Source organism: Microtus pennsylvanicus, chromosome 14, assembly GCF_037038515.1.
Source record: "Microtus pennsylvanicus isolate mMicPen1 chromosome 14, mMicPen1.hap1, whole genome shotgun sequence".
NCBI lineage: Eukaryota > Metazoa > Chordata > Mammalia > Rodentia > Cricetidae > Microtus > Microtus pennsylvanicus.
Genome location: NC_134592.1, coordinates 9,633,758 through 9,647,442, shown reverse-complemented (window position 1 = coordinate 9,647,442; position 13,685 = coordinate 9,633,758). Strand labels below are relative to the sequence as shown.

The following is a 13,685-nucleotide window of genomic DNA, read 5'->3' as shown; positions in this document are numbered from 1 at the left end:
TATTTTCTAGAATTAACCAGTGAAGCAGTTTTGCACAAAAATTTCTCAAAGGTTTGAAACTTTAAATAAAATATATTTAATAAACCTGTGCTTGATCCAGTTCTATATTTCTCTTTGAGTTACTCTTGGTGTCTTTTCTCTTTCAAGATAGCTACCTATTTCATCAAAGTTACAATTTGGATATAATGTTTGTCTTGATTGTATTTTATATTTGAATAATCCCCAGTGGTGTCTGCCTATCGCACACATCCCTGGTGTTGGTAAGTCATTCCCACCCCATCATCCCAGTTAAAGATTTACAAATATTGTCTTTCAAAGCAGCACCTTTTGGTTTCACTTTCTTTTAATATTTGTTTTGCCTTTTGAAGAAACAGGAATTTCTTTCCTATCCTGTTTACCCCTTCTGCCTACTGTGGAATTTCATTTTCTCTTCTGTTTCTAGTTCCTTTCAGTGGGAGTTGAGGTCATTGCTTGAGACTTTTATTCTTTTACTCGATCAGCACTGTCAATTTCCCTGTAGGCATCACATCGCGGCTGAACAATGTTGATGCATTGTGTTTTTATTTTCATTCAGTTTGAAACACTTTCTCATTTCCTTTTTGATTTATTCTTGACCTGTGGATTATTTAAAAGTTCATATTTAGATTCCAAACGCATGAGAGTTTTCCAAATGCCTTTGTTATTCATTTCTAACTTAACTCCACGGTGGGTACAGGATGTACATTGTATATTTGAGTCCTTTTAAGTGGAGGCTTATCTGATGTTCTGGCACGGTCTGTTTCATCCTGCCTGTATGTTGTATATTCTGCTGTGATTGGGCAGGGTGGATATCAAGTATCAATTATATCAGCTTGGTTGGCAGTATTGTGCAGGTCTTCTAAATCATTTTTGTTTCTCTGTCTTTTGTATAGGAACAGCTGTGCTGTGATTGGAATGTTTTATAGTTTTCCAACATTCATGTGCTAGAACATGAACCCTTAAGTGATTGCAATGCTCGCTTTTCTTGTTGCTGTGACTTGAGAAGACACTGTTTAAGGGGAGGGAGGCTTTGGTCTGCCCTGGAGTTCAAGTTGGGTAATCCCTCATAGCAGGGAACACATGGTGGCCCATGGGATGCATCTGTGGTCAGAAAGCAGAGAGCAGACAGGAAGTAGAGCAGGCTCTGGTCTCCCAAGGCTCATCTCCCAGTGACTCACTCCTCCAGCAGGGCTCCACTTCGTGAAGGTCCACAGCCTTCCCAAATAGCTCCACGAGCTGAGGACCAAGTGTCCACACGCAGCCCGTGGGGGACTTCTCGCATTTAGACAAGGGTGATGTGTACAGAGATTGGTCCAGCGTTAGTGGGATGGCTCAGTGAGAAAGGTGCTTGCCGAACAAGTCTACCAATCTGAGTTTGGTCCCTGGGACCTACGTGAAGGTGGAAGGAGAAAGCTAACCCCACAAAGTTGTCCTATGACCTCCATATGCGGGTGGGGGCACATGTGCCAACACGTAATATAAGTCATATTAATAAATTTAAAAGCAGCCTAAAACTTTTAAACAAGCCATGCGTGCTCTGGGAGGCTGCATGTTAGGAGACGAGTGCTTTGGGAGTCATGAAGCTCTGTTCTCTCAAGTGCATTGACATCCTCATCAAAGGGCTGGAGGGGATATCAGGTCCCCTCTGCCCGGTGAGATACAGCAGGAAGGCATAGAACCTTACGAGACACTGGCTCCACTGAAGCCTTGGTCTTGAGCGTTCCGAAGTGTAGAACTGTGAGAGATGACATTCTCATCCCACGGTGATCCCACTGAACCCCAGCCAGCTGGCTGGTGCTCGTGACTAAGATTCAGATATGAACCTTCTCAGTTCTCTCGGTTTCAAGTTCTATTTGAAGTTCTGTACCAGTTGCCTAAGGGCCAGGATTCTTATTTTCTGCTGTGAACAAAAGCTCCCCAAAAAAGAAGCTCCGAGTGAAGCTTACCAGAGCTTCCTTCAGTGATGGTGGGTGGAGAGGTTGAGATGTTGTGGGTCCACAGACTAATTACAATTTAGCTTGGGTGATCTTTATTCTCCCACATAACTATTCCCTGCCTACTTCTGTGTCAGACCTAATGTCCTGTGACTAACAGAAACCTTTTGGAATGTATTAAGGTAACAAAATTCTAGTTTCTGTCGATTGAAAGCCTGCGAGTCATCAGGCAGCCCAATGCCTCTAGCTAGGATTCTCTGCTTCGTTCTGTTTCAACAAAAACTTTGTGAAACTGCTTCCCATTGGGAACATGGAATTCAGGGTCCCCTAAATCTGTGTTGTGGATTTAAAGTGTTTTACATTTATCTTTATTTGCTATGTGTGTACAAATGTGTACCACAGTGGAGGTCAAAGGACAGCTTTTGGAAGTCAGTTTTCTTCTCCCACTACATAGGTCCCAGCACTTGAGTTCAATTCATCTAGCTTGGTAGCAGGCACCATTACCTAGTGAACTGTGTTACCAGCCTTGGGTTGTAGAGTTCTTAATGGCTGGCCTCCTCAGTTATGTTGTTTCTTTTCTGTAAGACTCTCACCATTTAGAGACTTTCAGCTTCATCACTCTATGACACATTGTTACTGTTTTTCTTTTTTTGGCAGACATAGCTATTTTTTAAAATTTGCCAATGAAACATGTACGTTTTACTAATATGCCACGTTCTCTCAGGTTTGTTTAGTGGAACCAGGAGAGTTGTCCATGCAGCTCCCTTCGCCTTGTTGACTTGTGGTCCTTGTTAGTTTTGTGTCTCCATGATCAAAGCCCATGATGAGAAACAGTTCTAGGATGAGCAGGTTGATTTTGGCTCAGCTTCTGAATTTCAGGGCCCAACTTGAACCTCAAAGGCCCGCCCCTGGTGACTTACTCCAAGGTCCCATGGGCTCCACTGGCAGGGAGATAAGAACTTAAGACATGAGCCTACGGGGACACTGAGATTTGAGTGCTAGCAGGAAACTACCTGAAGCGTTGTGCACTGTAAGCTTTTCACCCCCAGGTCAGTGGGCGTGTGCATAGTCGTGTCCTGTAGGAAGCCTTTAGCGTATTTGGCCTGTTCCCATCTTGTATTTTATGTCATGGGTCTCTGTCGTTGCCACACATGAAGAATGACCTGGTCATGGTTTGTCTTACCTGCCAGGAAGATCCCCAGGTATAACTGGCCTCCTCCCTGCCTGGCCTCCCTGGCTGTCTTTACTCTGTGCACTAAATTGGTCTGTAGGTGTGTATTTGCTGGATAAGCTGATGCTGCCATCTCTGCTAATGTCCTTTTTATTCACAGTAGCTTTTCCCCATATTAACGCAGCCACTCTGGCTTTCATTTGATTAGCTGTAATATGGTGTGGTTTTCAACCATTCGCTTACAGTCTATCTGTTTCATTTTATGTAAAGTGCCTTTCTGGTGATGATCCCACTGAGTCTTTTTTAATTTTTATTTATTTATTTTTGAAACAGGGCCTGGCCTTAGACTCCTAGATCCAAACAACCCTCCTTCCTCGGCCTCCTAAGCAGGTTGGCCTGCAGGTGGGTGGCGCTACATCTTGCTTTGCTGGGTCTTCAAAAACAATTAAATCCAGTTTGATGGTTTTTAGTGGATGATTTAAATAGTTTACATGCAAAGTGCTTATTGATGTGGTTTAATTGGCTCTACCATTTACTGTTTTCCATTTGTCTTGTTTATCTCTATTCCGCCTCTCCTGTCTTCTTTGGATTATATGAGCATTTTCTCTCGTGCCAGGGGCTGTACTTGCGCGAGTGTTCCCATGGCTCACCTATAGTACTCTCCTCCCTTCCCCTTCCCCTTCAGGAAGTCCATTGACAAGATAGTTAAGGCTCAATTCGTTTTTACTTTGGAATAGTAATTTGATCAGACTTTTGCCAGTAGTGCCCACTCTGTGGTTTATAACTTAGTCTTTGCTTTCCACACTCATCTTTCTGTAGCTGTTCATTGGACTTCCTGGCCCACCCGCTGCTGCTTGCTTTTCTTCAGGTAGGTGCCTTTTGAGTTTAATCCAGAGCTTTTATTGCGATGTGCAGATGGTAGGTAAGGAGAAGGGACCCTTGTGGGCTTGGCTTGCTCCATCTTGTGTTAACACTGTGTTATTCCTGTAAGATCCAGTGATGTCTTTTCATGGCATACACGGAGATGTTTCCACCACCGTGCTCTGTGTAGATTTCCTCTGCAGTGCCGGCTCTGCCGTCAGTGCTGTCTGACATATTCACCTTGGTCCTTCTCCACCAAAGGTGTGCTACAGAGTAATAGCCGTTCTTAAAGTCCTGGCCTGTCACCCAGGCTGCTCTGGCCAGCCTTGCTGCGCTCAGGGGCCACAGTCTGCTCTCTGGTAGTGTTCACTTCTCTGCCCTATCTGTGAACAGATGGGGCAGTATTGTTTGTTTGTTGTGGTTGGTTTTTTGGACAGGGTTTCTCGTGTAGCTGTAGCTGTCCCAGGCTTAGCTCTGCACGTCAGGCTGGTCTTGAACTCAGAGGTCCTTCTGCCTCCACACCCAGCAGTATTTTTGTTGGTAAGACAAAATGTGTAATCTCTACTGACTTCCAGTGCAACTGTAAGATTGCAGGCTTTTTCTTTCCGTGTTTATTTTAAACTTTTTTATGGGAAATTTTTTACTTCGAGTCACCCCAACACTTTTCTTTTAGGTATTAGCAGTGGTTGCTGGGAATTGCTCTTACCTTCTTGTAGTTTTTTGGTTTTTTTTTTTTTTGTTGTTGTTGTTGTTTTCTTTTTGGTTTACAATGTACATCCATTTAGGACCTCCCATCAGGTTGCTGATTTTCCATTAATAATGTGTATTCAGCTAAGGAGCTGCATTAAATGGTCGTGCTTTAAACCCTTTTAAAAGCAATCCTGTTTGTGTGGCTAACCTACCAAATCAATACTTGGTTAATGTGATTTGCTTAATTATGCCTTCACATTTTAAAAATTGCTTTTTAAGTTAATTTTGTAGTATAATTTAATTTAATAAAATATGTCCATGAATCTAGAGAAAAGGTTGGCAACCAGATCATACAGGCCCCATCTGGCCTGTGACCAGTTTTTATATGCCCCCTGGGCTAAAAGTGGGTTTTATGCCTGTAATCAACTCTAATATGTGTATACACACACACACACACACACACACACACACACACACACTCTGCAACAGTGACTATACATGGTTCATAAAACCTAAACTATTTATTATACCCCCCCCCGAACAAAAAAAATCAGTGATCCTTATTTATGGATAAAATCTGCAAAATAAGATCTTTTTAAAAAAGGTTTTTTATTTTTTAAAGTTGTGTGTATGTATGTATACATGTATCTGTGTATCTGTATGTATCTATGTATGTATACTACATGTGTGCAGGTGCCCAGGGAGGCCAGGCGAGGGTGTTGGATCCCCTGGAGCTGGAGTTACAGAAGGTCGTGAGCTGATGTGGGTGCTGAGAACGGCACCCAGGTCCTCAGGAAGAGCAGTAAGTGTTCTTACTGCTATTTCAGCTCTCACTGAGCTATTTCTCCAGCCCCTAGAGAAATCATCAAATTCTACTGGTAACCCCGTCTCCCGCATGCTGCCCCCCCCTTTCTCTACAGGTAACGCATACTAAGGACGACTTTGTAAGATCGTCTTGTCTGGACCTCTGGAGTGCTGACTCTGCAGATCTGTTCCTAATGACTAACTCTAGCGCACATACCTGCCTGTCACTCTCTGCACATTCTCTCCACCTCTGCTCTGAACATGGAGCCCTGGAGATGGCTTTAGCAAGGCAGGCTCCCTGCTATTGTGATGGGTGCGGCAGTGCCCAGGTCCTCACTGTGCTTCTTGCGGTGTGTGCCGGGCTATTTCTGGTTCTTCACGGGCCTGACATAGTGCTGACATCTTGGCACTTTGCTGGTGCAGCTCTACGGCCAGCTCTTAGACGGTGGGTGGTGGTGGGTGGGCTGGGCTGTGGGCTGCGGAATACCAGCCCATCTGTAGTGTTGCTCGGCTCCTCCTCGCCGAGTTTGTACATTTCTGCAAGCAGCTTACAGCTGTCCGGCACCTTAACACCACCCAGCAAAAGTACTGTCAAACTCTGGGAGTTGGCTCATTTAATAAGCACGGGATGACATTTAAGTTTGCTTAAATTGTTCTTGTTAGGAGCAAGGTCAAAGCCATTTCCCTGTTGATAAGATGCATCCTCTCACCGTCTCCTGTGGAACTCAGGTTCTCTCGTCTTGTCGCAGCCGCTTCCGATGCTGCAATGGTGACCTTCGCACCTCACACAGTGAGAATGCCTCTCCGCTCGGCTCTCCTTTACCCATCTATTATTTATCTGCCGCTTTCTGCCTGTGAGTGAGGTGTGTGAGTTACTCTTCCACTTGGTCAGTATCGCTGGCTTCCCTCTCACCTCTCCAGCTCCAGAGCTGTAGCTAGGAAGTTCCCCTAGGGCTGGTTTATAGATGGAATCTAGCCATGTTGTCTTCTCATATTTATATAGTTCCCTTTCTTTTCTCAGTGTAAAATTTTAGTTGCTTCTTTAAAGTCTGCAGACACTTTGGTCATGTGACTGTCTCCTTTTACCCATGTTACCTTAAATCTTAGAGTCAAGTGAACACATGCTCCAGAGCTGGCATGTATAGACTATCACATTCTTGCACTTGAAGAAGCCCATATGCCTGTTATCAGGGAAATAAAACAGTCTGGGAGAAGAGACCAGGGCCAGGGCCAGACCCTTGCTGTAGCAGCTCACGCAGTCTGAGAGAGCCAGGGCCCCAAAGAGGCAGACTGTGCCTTTGTCAGCATTGAAAAAGTGGAGCCCAGGCTGAGTGGCCACAGCGGGTGCAGATATGGCATGAGCTGTCCTCTACTTTCCCCAAGGCCAGGCTTTTTCAGTGGGCCTGCGGTTGCTGGGGGGGGGTCTCCTCCTTAGCTCCATGCCTGGGCTAGGGTGTGCCAGCTGCCAGGGCAATAATCAAGGTTGCCGTAAAACTCCCCAGCCGGTTGCACAAATGATGACACGTCACAGCGGGAAGGAGAGTCTGTCACGTTTGGTGATGAGCACGCCGAAGTCCAGCCTCCTGCCTACAGCTGTGCTTCATTGGCAGGGTTCGTCCATACCACGGCGTGTTTCCCATCCATTGGCTCTTATGATGCGCTAGTGAACTGGGCTATGCTGGCCATTCTGAGAAGACGTAGGTAGGCCTTTTGTTCTGGTAAAGTTTCCCTGGGAGGTACAGGTGCGAATAGTTCAGTCATGGGTGGCTGGTGGCCCCTGGGTATGTCTTCCTGAGAGAAGGCACTTCTGGGATGTTCCTGACTCAGGAAACCCAAGGAGACTGCAGAGTGCATGATGTTAAGGCCACATCTGTCCCAAGGCACACATGGTGCCTCCTCACTGCTGTTCTCTGTGTACTGGAGGGCGCTGACATGTATTTGCCAGGGATAAATATGTGGGCCTCTTCCAGAGATATGTCCGAGATCAGCGTTGGGCTAGACCTGTTTTCTCACTGTGCATTTAATCTCCATCCTATTGTCTCTTGACTGCCTTGCAGCCTGGCCTGCTGTTGATGGAGAGAGGCAGAAGGGGGAGCGGATGGATGTGATCTGACATACCCATGGGGCGACCAAGTGACACATGAGAAGGGCTTTAGGGTGTGGGCTTGAACTACTGAGGGCAGCGGTTTTCATCCTGTGCATTTCAACCCTTTTGGGGGTTAAACAACCCTTTCACAGGGGTCACCTGAGACCATGGGAAAGCACAGATATTTTACATTACAATTCATAACAGTCGCAACATTACAGTTACGAAGTAGCAACAAAAAATAATTTTATGATTGGAGACCACCACAACATGAGGAACTATATTAAAGGGTCGCAGCAGTAGGAATGTTGAGAAGCTCTGGCTTAGGGGATGAGCAGAGCCAGGGAAGAGACTCCCAGATTCAAGGGGAGCCCTCTGCTCTAGACCCCTCTGCCCACCAGCAAACTGCAACAGCTGCCGTGGCCAGCTCTGTCCTTGAACACTGGATGTTGTGTAAACTTGTCTGAGCAGGTGCTGGGGGCTGTGATATGTTCTGTACTCTCCCGGGTCCTAGGTGCTGTCCCAGCTTCTGACCTGTCTGTGGTGTATCTCAGCAGTGTGGATCCCGACTGCCTGGAGTTCTTCCCTGCTACCCTATGAAGCTGTGTTTTTGAATCCTGGGCATGTGGGATGGCATGCAAGACAGCAGGCAACTCCTGCTGTCTGAGGAGCTGCTGCAAGCACCTCTTAGCCTTCATGGGTCTGCAGGGCTGGCCTCTCTCTTAGTAAAACGCTGTTTGTAAAGAGGCCAAATCGTTTGTTACTCATGTCTATCCCTAGGAACTTACAGAATCAGGAACTGGCCAACGGGCTACCCAGTCATGGGCCCCAGGGGAGCGGCCAGGATGGGAGAAGCTTGGCCTCACCTGCTTGTGTGACTACTGCTCATTTGGTAGCCAGTGGAGCAGATGGTCCGAGAACTGTGATTTTGCTATAGCCACACGGCAGTGCCCAGGGAGCTAATAACTCCCGCGGCCAGTCCTAGGGGCAGCTGGAGTCCTGTCTGTGCTTCCCGTCCAGGCAGCAGTGGGTGGTCTTCTCAGTGTTGTACTTGGCACCATGCCACCTGAGAGCCCATTCAGTACAGGTGCTTTGTTTGAGTCTTTGTACTGGGTCCCAGAACATAAAGCATGTCTATAAAAGTAAAATAAATTCTGCCCAGCAGTGGTGGCATGCACCTTTAATCCCAACACTCAGGAGGCAGAGACAGGCAGATCTCTTGAGTTTGAGGCCAGCCTGGTCTACAGAGTGAGTTCCAGGAAACAAACAAACAAACAAAAAGTAAAATGCATTCTGAGATTTGAGATGCTGATGTAATTTTCTGTCTCTAGGAATGCTTGCTCCGTGTGTCATCCTTACTCATCCAGGGACAGTAGGTAGTCCAGGCTTTGTAGCTGTCTGTGAGCTGTATGACACCTTCAGGCCCTTTCAGAAATATAACACCATTATCATCGGATGTCACTCTTCCCTTCTGCACCTAGGGCAAGGTGGAAGCCCTGTACCTAATGTGACTTCATTGTGTACAGCTGCTGCTGAGGGACCCTGCCATCCCAGGACCCACCCGTGTACTGATAGATGCGGGGTGGGCATAACCAGCGGTCAGCTTGCATCTGGGAGGCCAGTTTCTCCAAAGAGCAATAGTCATTGTCTTGGTGAAGTTGGAAAACCCCATGAAACCACATGTGTGCATGACCTAGTGTATTTTTATTGATTCTGCCCTTGCCCGGTACTTTGTAACTCTGTTTGACTCTTCCAGGCCCACCATGGTGACTAGTGCTCATTCTTGTAGGTGGTGAAAGGCTATAAGGCAACCATCCAGCAGACCCTGGACATCCTCTTCCTCCAAGAAGGGTCTGAGTTCCTGAGCAGCACTGACGCATCCACTCGAGACTCAGCTGACCGAACCATTATTGCCTGGGATTTCCGGACTGCTGCCAAAATATCGAACCAAATTTTCCATGTGAGAAGCCCTGTGTAGAATTGTTCTTGGTGTCAACAGTGGGGGATATTCCTGTAGCCCTGGGCTGGGGTCCTGGACCCCTCTCTGTCTAGGGGAGGAGGAGATCAGCTATTTGAAATATTTAGGGTAAAGGTAGGCATAGGTCAGGCCCAGGTCTGCACACAGTGATAGCCCCTGTAGACTGCCCTTTCTGATTCAGGCATCCTAATACTCACCTCATAGAGTACCAAGAACTACAGGAAGAAAATGCTTATAAAGATCTAACAGTGTCAGACACAGAGAGTCCTCCATAATAGTTGTGACCAACCCAACGCCATCATTACTGCCAACATCACCATTGCTGTGGTCACCACTGCCACCACCACCTTTATCACCAATATTACCATTACTGTGATCACCATCACCATCATTATCATGTCTGTGGTCACTGCCATCCTCACATTGTCATGATCAGCATCACCTTCTCTGCCACCACCACCACCATTACCATCACTATAATCATTACCTCCACAACCATCACTACTACCACCACCATCCCTGATTGCCGCCACCACCGTCTCCACCACCATCTCCACCACCATCTCTACCACCATCACCATCACTGGTTGCCACCACCACCGTCTCCACCACCATCTCCACCACCATCACCATCACTGGTTGCCACCACCACCGTCTCCACCACCATCTCCACCACCATCTCCACCACCATCACCATCACTGGTTGCCACCATCACCATTTCCACCATAATCTCCATTACTGATCATTACCACCACCATCTCCTCCACCATCACCATCACTGATCACCACAACCACCATCTCCTCCACCATCACCATCACTAATCACCACCACCATCTCTACCACCACCACCATCACCATCACCAATCATTACCACCACCGCCGCCACCATCTCCATCACCGTTGTGGTGGTCACTACCGTCACCACCTGTGCTCACATTACCGTCTTTTGGTGACAGTAAACTGTTCCTGATCTCTTGAGTGCCCTGCCCCTGGTCTTAGGTGTGACCATGAGTTAGTTCATGCAGACCTTCTTCTCCTCCCTGTCTTGTCCTTCTGCTCAGTGGTTTCTGAGCGAACCTGAGTAAGCTGACTTTGAGACTACCTCCTTGAGCCTGGCAGAGATGAGGTGCCAGGCAGGCGAGTGTGCTGCTGGTCACCCTCTGCCTCTACTCCGCCTCCACGTGCTCGGGGCTGAGTGAGTGCTTTGCTGAAGTACCTCACAGGATGCCAGCCTATCACCTGCTGTTCCAGTGGGCATCAAGACCCAGCTGCTCCCAGAGAGCTGCTTGCTCTGTTGGGATACTTTCAAGATGGTGGCTTAAGGACAGTCTTAGAGCTGGGTGTGGTAGTACATACCTTTAATCTCAGCACTCGGAGGCAGAGGCAGGCCAATCTTCTTGAGTTTGGGACTGGCCTGGTCTAGACATTAAGTTCCAGGCCAACCAGGGCTACAAAGTGAGACCTTCTTCAGCACCCTGCAGAAGGGGCAGCATGTTAACACTGGGTTAGCCCACTGAGCTCCACTTTAGACTGCAGAGCAGCAGGATAGGGCAGTTGCATTGTTTTCAAGCTCTGAGTGTATATAACTTGATACAACAACAGCAACCCATAAAGACTCCCAAGCCAAGGCCCAGGAGAAAGGGACAAAACTCCAAGAGCAGAGTGCAGGCTGGGTGGCGATCTGTGGGAGGCAGAAACCCCACCATGGTAGCCTTCATCCCCCCGTGGTCCTGCTTTCTCAGGAGAGGTACACCTGCCCCAGCCTCGCCTTGCATCCGAGGGAGCCGGTCTTCCTGGCACAAACCAATGGCAACTACCTGGCTCTCTTCTCCTCTGTGTGGCCCTACCGGATGAGCAGACGGCGGCGCTATGAAGGGCACAAGGTACCCCCATCTTTGTTACCTAGGTCAAATGCTGACCATTGGCCCCAAAACTTCCAGCCAGGTATCCCCAGGACTTCAGGGCATGTAGACCCTCTGGGCTCTCTGCTGCTGAAGTGGCTGACTTTGGCTGTGTGAATGAGGGTCCACTCAGGGCCCAGGCCACATGCCCAGCCACAGACAGGAGAGCATATCAGTTCACCTATGATGGGGTGGGGCAGGAAAAGGGTAGGACAGACTTGGGAGCCATTTCTCTGTGTACCCCTTTCCCGCCTGAGGCCCACTTTGCTGGCCTGGAAGAGGCTGGGGATTCACTTAGTACTTGGTGTCAAACCCCAGCTCTGCAGAAGCTGCTGCATCTGGGTTCCATTACCAGGACATTGTTAGATGTCATCTATGAAGTTCACACTTGGATGCTGTGCAGTTGAACTACAATAACAAAATGCACATACTGTTTTAAGTAAGTTTGCAGTTTGTGTTGGGCATTCATGTACTGGAGACCTGCAGCCCATGGGTCACAGGCTTGACATGACTGCTGGGGCTAGTGAGCCTGGGATACAGGTCACCTCACCAACCTATAGGCTTATAGCAGGAGCTCAGCCTTTGGCCTCAAGATCACTAGGCGTAAAGCCAACCCTGAACGCTATGCTGGCAGCTTCTTGGCCTCAGCTCACCCTTTGTAGTGTGGGGTCATAGCTGCCACCTCACAGGTTACCTTCTCTGTCTTTCTCCACAGGTGGAAGGCTACGCTGTGGGCTGCGAGTGCTCCCCATGTGGTGACCTGCTGGTAACAGGCAGCGCCGATGGCCGGATTCTGATGTTCAGCTTCCGCACTGCCAGGCGGGCGTGTACGCTACAAGGGCATGCCCAGGCCTGCCTTGGCACCACCTACCACCCCGTGCTGCCTTCTGTCCTTGGCACCTGTTCCTGGGGAGGAGACATCAAGATCTGGCACTAACTGGCAATTGAGACCCTGCCCCTGGGTTGACTCTGAAGTTGGCTGCAGGGGCTGCCCCCACACTGGGCCTCAGTGACTTGTCTGTAAAAGGGGGGTGAGAAGTATCTCAGGATGTAAGGGCTGCTTAGTAAAGGCATTTGCCAAATGGCTGGTGGTGCCCAACCAATCAGTGTGTACTCTGTAGTTTTTCTTAATATGATTTGGAAATAAACACATAGCCACTTCCTACGGCAGGTAGGGGAGTTTGAGGTGGAACTGTCACCTCTGGTCCTGAGAGTGCTATCCTCAGAACAGTGGATATCTGGGTCTTCCAGCTGCTCAGGAACTCTGTGCAGGAGCTCCACAGGGCCCTGCCACTCACCTGCTCTTACTAGACACCAAAGCTGTGTTCCTGCTCCACTCTGGTCACCTCTCTGGCCCTCTACCCTGCTGCTTGCCTATGTCAAGGTATGTGGTCTGTGCTGCCACTGCCATGTGTCTGTCCTGGAAAGGGTGATGAGGAGAAGCGGGGTCCTAGAAGCCACTTCAGGGACTGACTGGGCTGGGTTAGGAAATGTGGTTTGTGTAAGAAACTCCCAAGGGCTTGTGTACTTAGTCACCAGGGAGTGAAACTGCTTGAAGGGATTAGAAGGATTAGGAGGTGTGGCCTTGTTGGAGGAAGGGTGTCACTGGGGGTGGGCTTTGAGATTTCAAAAGTCCATGCTAGAACCAGTCTCTTTCCTCTCTCCTCTCCTCTTCTCTCCTTTCCTCTTCTCTTTTCTCCTCTTCTCTCCTCTCCTTTTCTCTCCTCGTCTATCCTCTCCTCCCCTTCCCTCCTGTCCCCTCCTCTTCTCCTCTCCCTCTCTCTCTCCCTCCCTCCCTCCCTCTCTCCCCCTCCCTCCTTCCCTCCCTCCCCCCCCCCTCTGCCTTCAGATCAGACTATAGAACTCTCAGCTACTGTTCCAGAACCATGTCTACTTGCATGCTTCCATGCTTTCTGCCCTGTTGACAATGGACTAAATAAATCTCTGAAACTGTAAGCAAGCCCCAATTAAATGCTTTCTTTTGTAAGAATTGCCATGGTCATGGTATCTCTTTACAGCAATAGAACAGTGACTAAGACAGGAAGCCTAGATCCTTAGGGTCCTGGGCAGGCCCATGAATCTCAAACACTGCTAGAATTGTAACTGAGAGACTGCCTGATGGCCCAGGGACTCACTTACAGGATGGGGTGAGGGAGGACGGGAGAGGGCCTGGGCCTTGACAGAGTGCGTAAGGCTTCACACCTTACTCCATTCTACAGTCTAGTCCCAGACAAGACCTG

At 48.4% G+C, this 13,685-nt stretch overlaps 1 protein-coding gene across 3 annotated transcripts in view; it reads left to right on the top strand.

Annotated features, from left to right (window-relative positions):
* Window positions 1-13,433, top strand: part of Wdr25 (WD repeat domain 25) — a 130,258-nt gene extending 116,825 nt beyond the window's left edge. For 2 of the 3 annotated variants that reach the window (XM_075948797.1, XM_075948799.1), the window contains exons 6-8: window positions 9,354-9,524; window positions 11,287-11,427; window positions 12,161-13,399. In XM_075948797.1, coding sequence (XP_075804912.1) covers window positions 9,354-9,524; window positions 11,287-11,427; window positions 12,161-12,382 — 534 coding nt within the window. In that variant the 3' untranslated portion in view covers window positions 12,383-13,399. Of the gene's footprint in view, window positions 1-9,353; window positions 9,525-11,286; window positions 11,428-12,160 lie in introns of all 3 variants that reach the window. The other variant, XM_075948800.1, reaches the window with a different exon arrangement.
* Window positions 13,434-13,685: the final 252 nt, after the last annotated feature.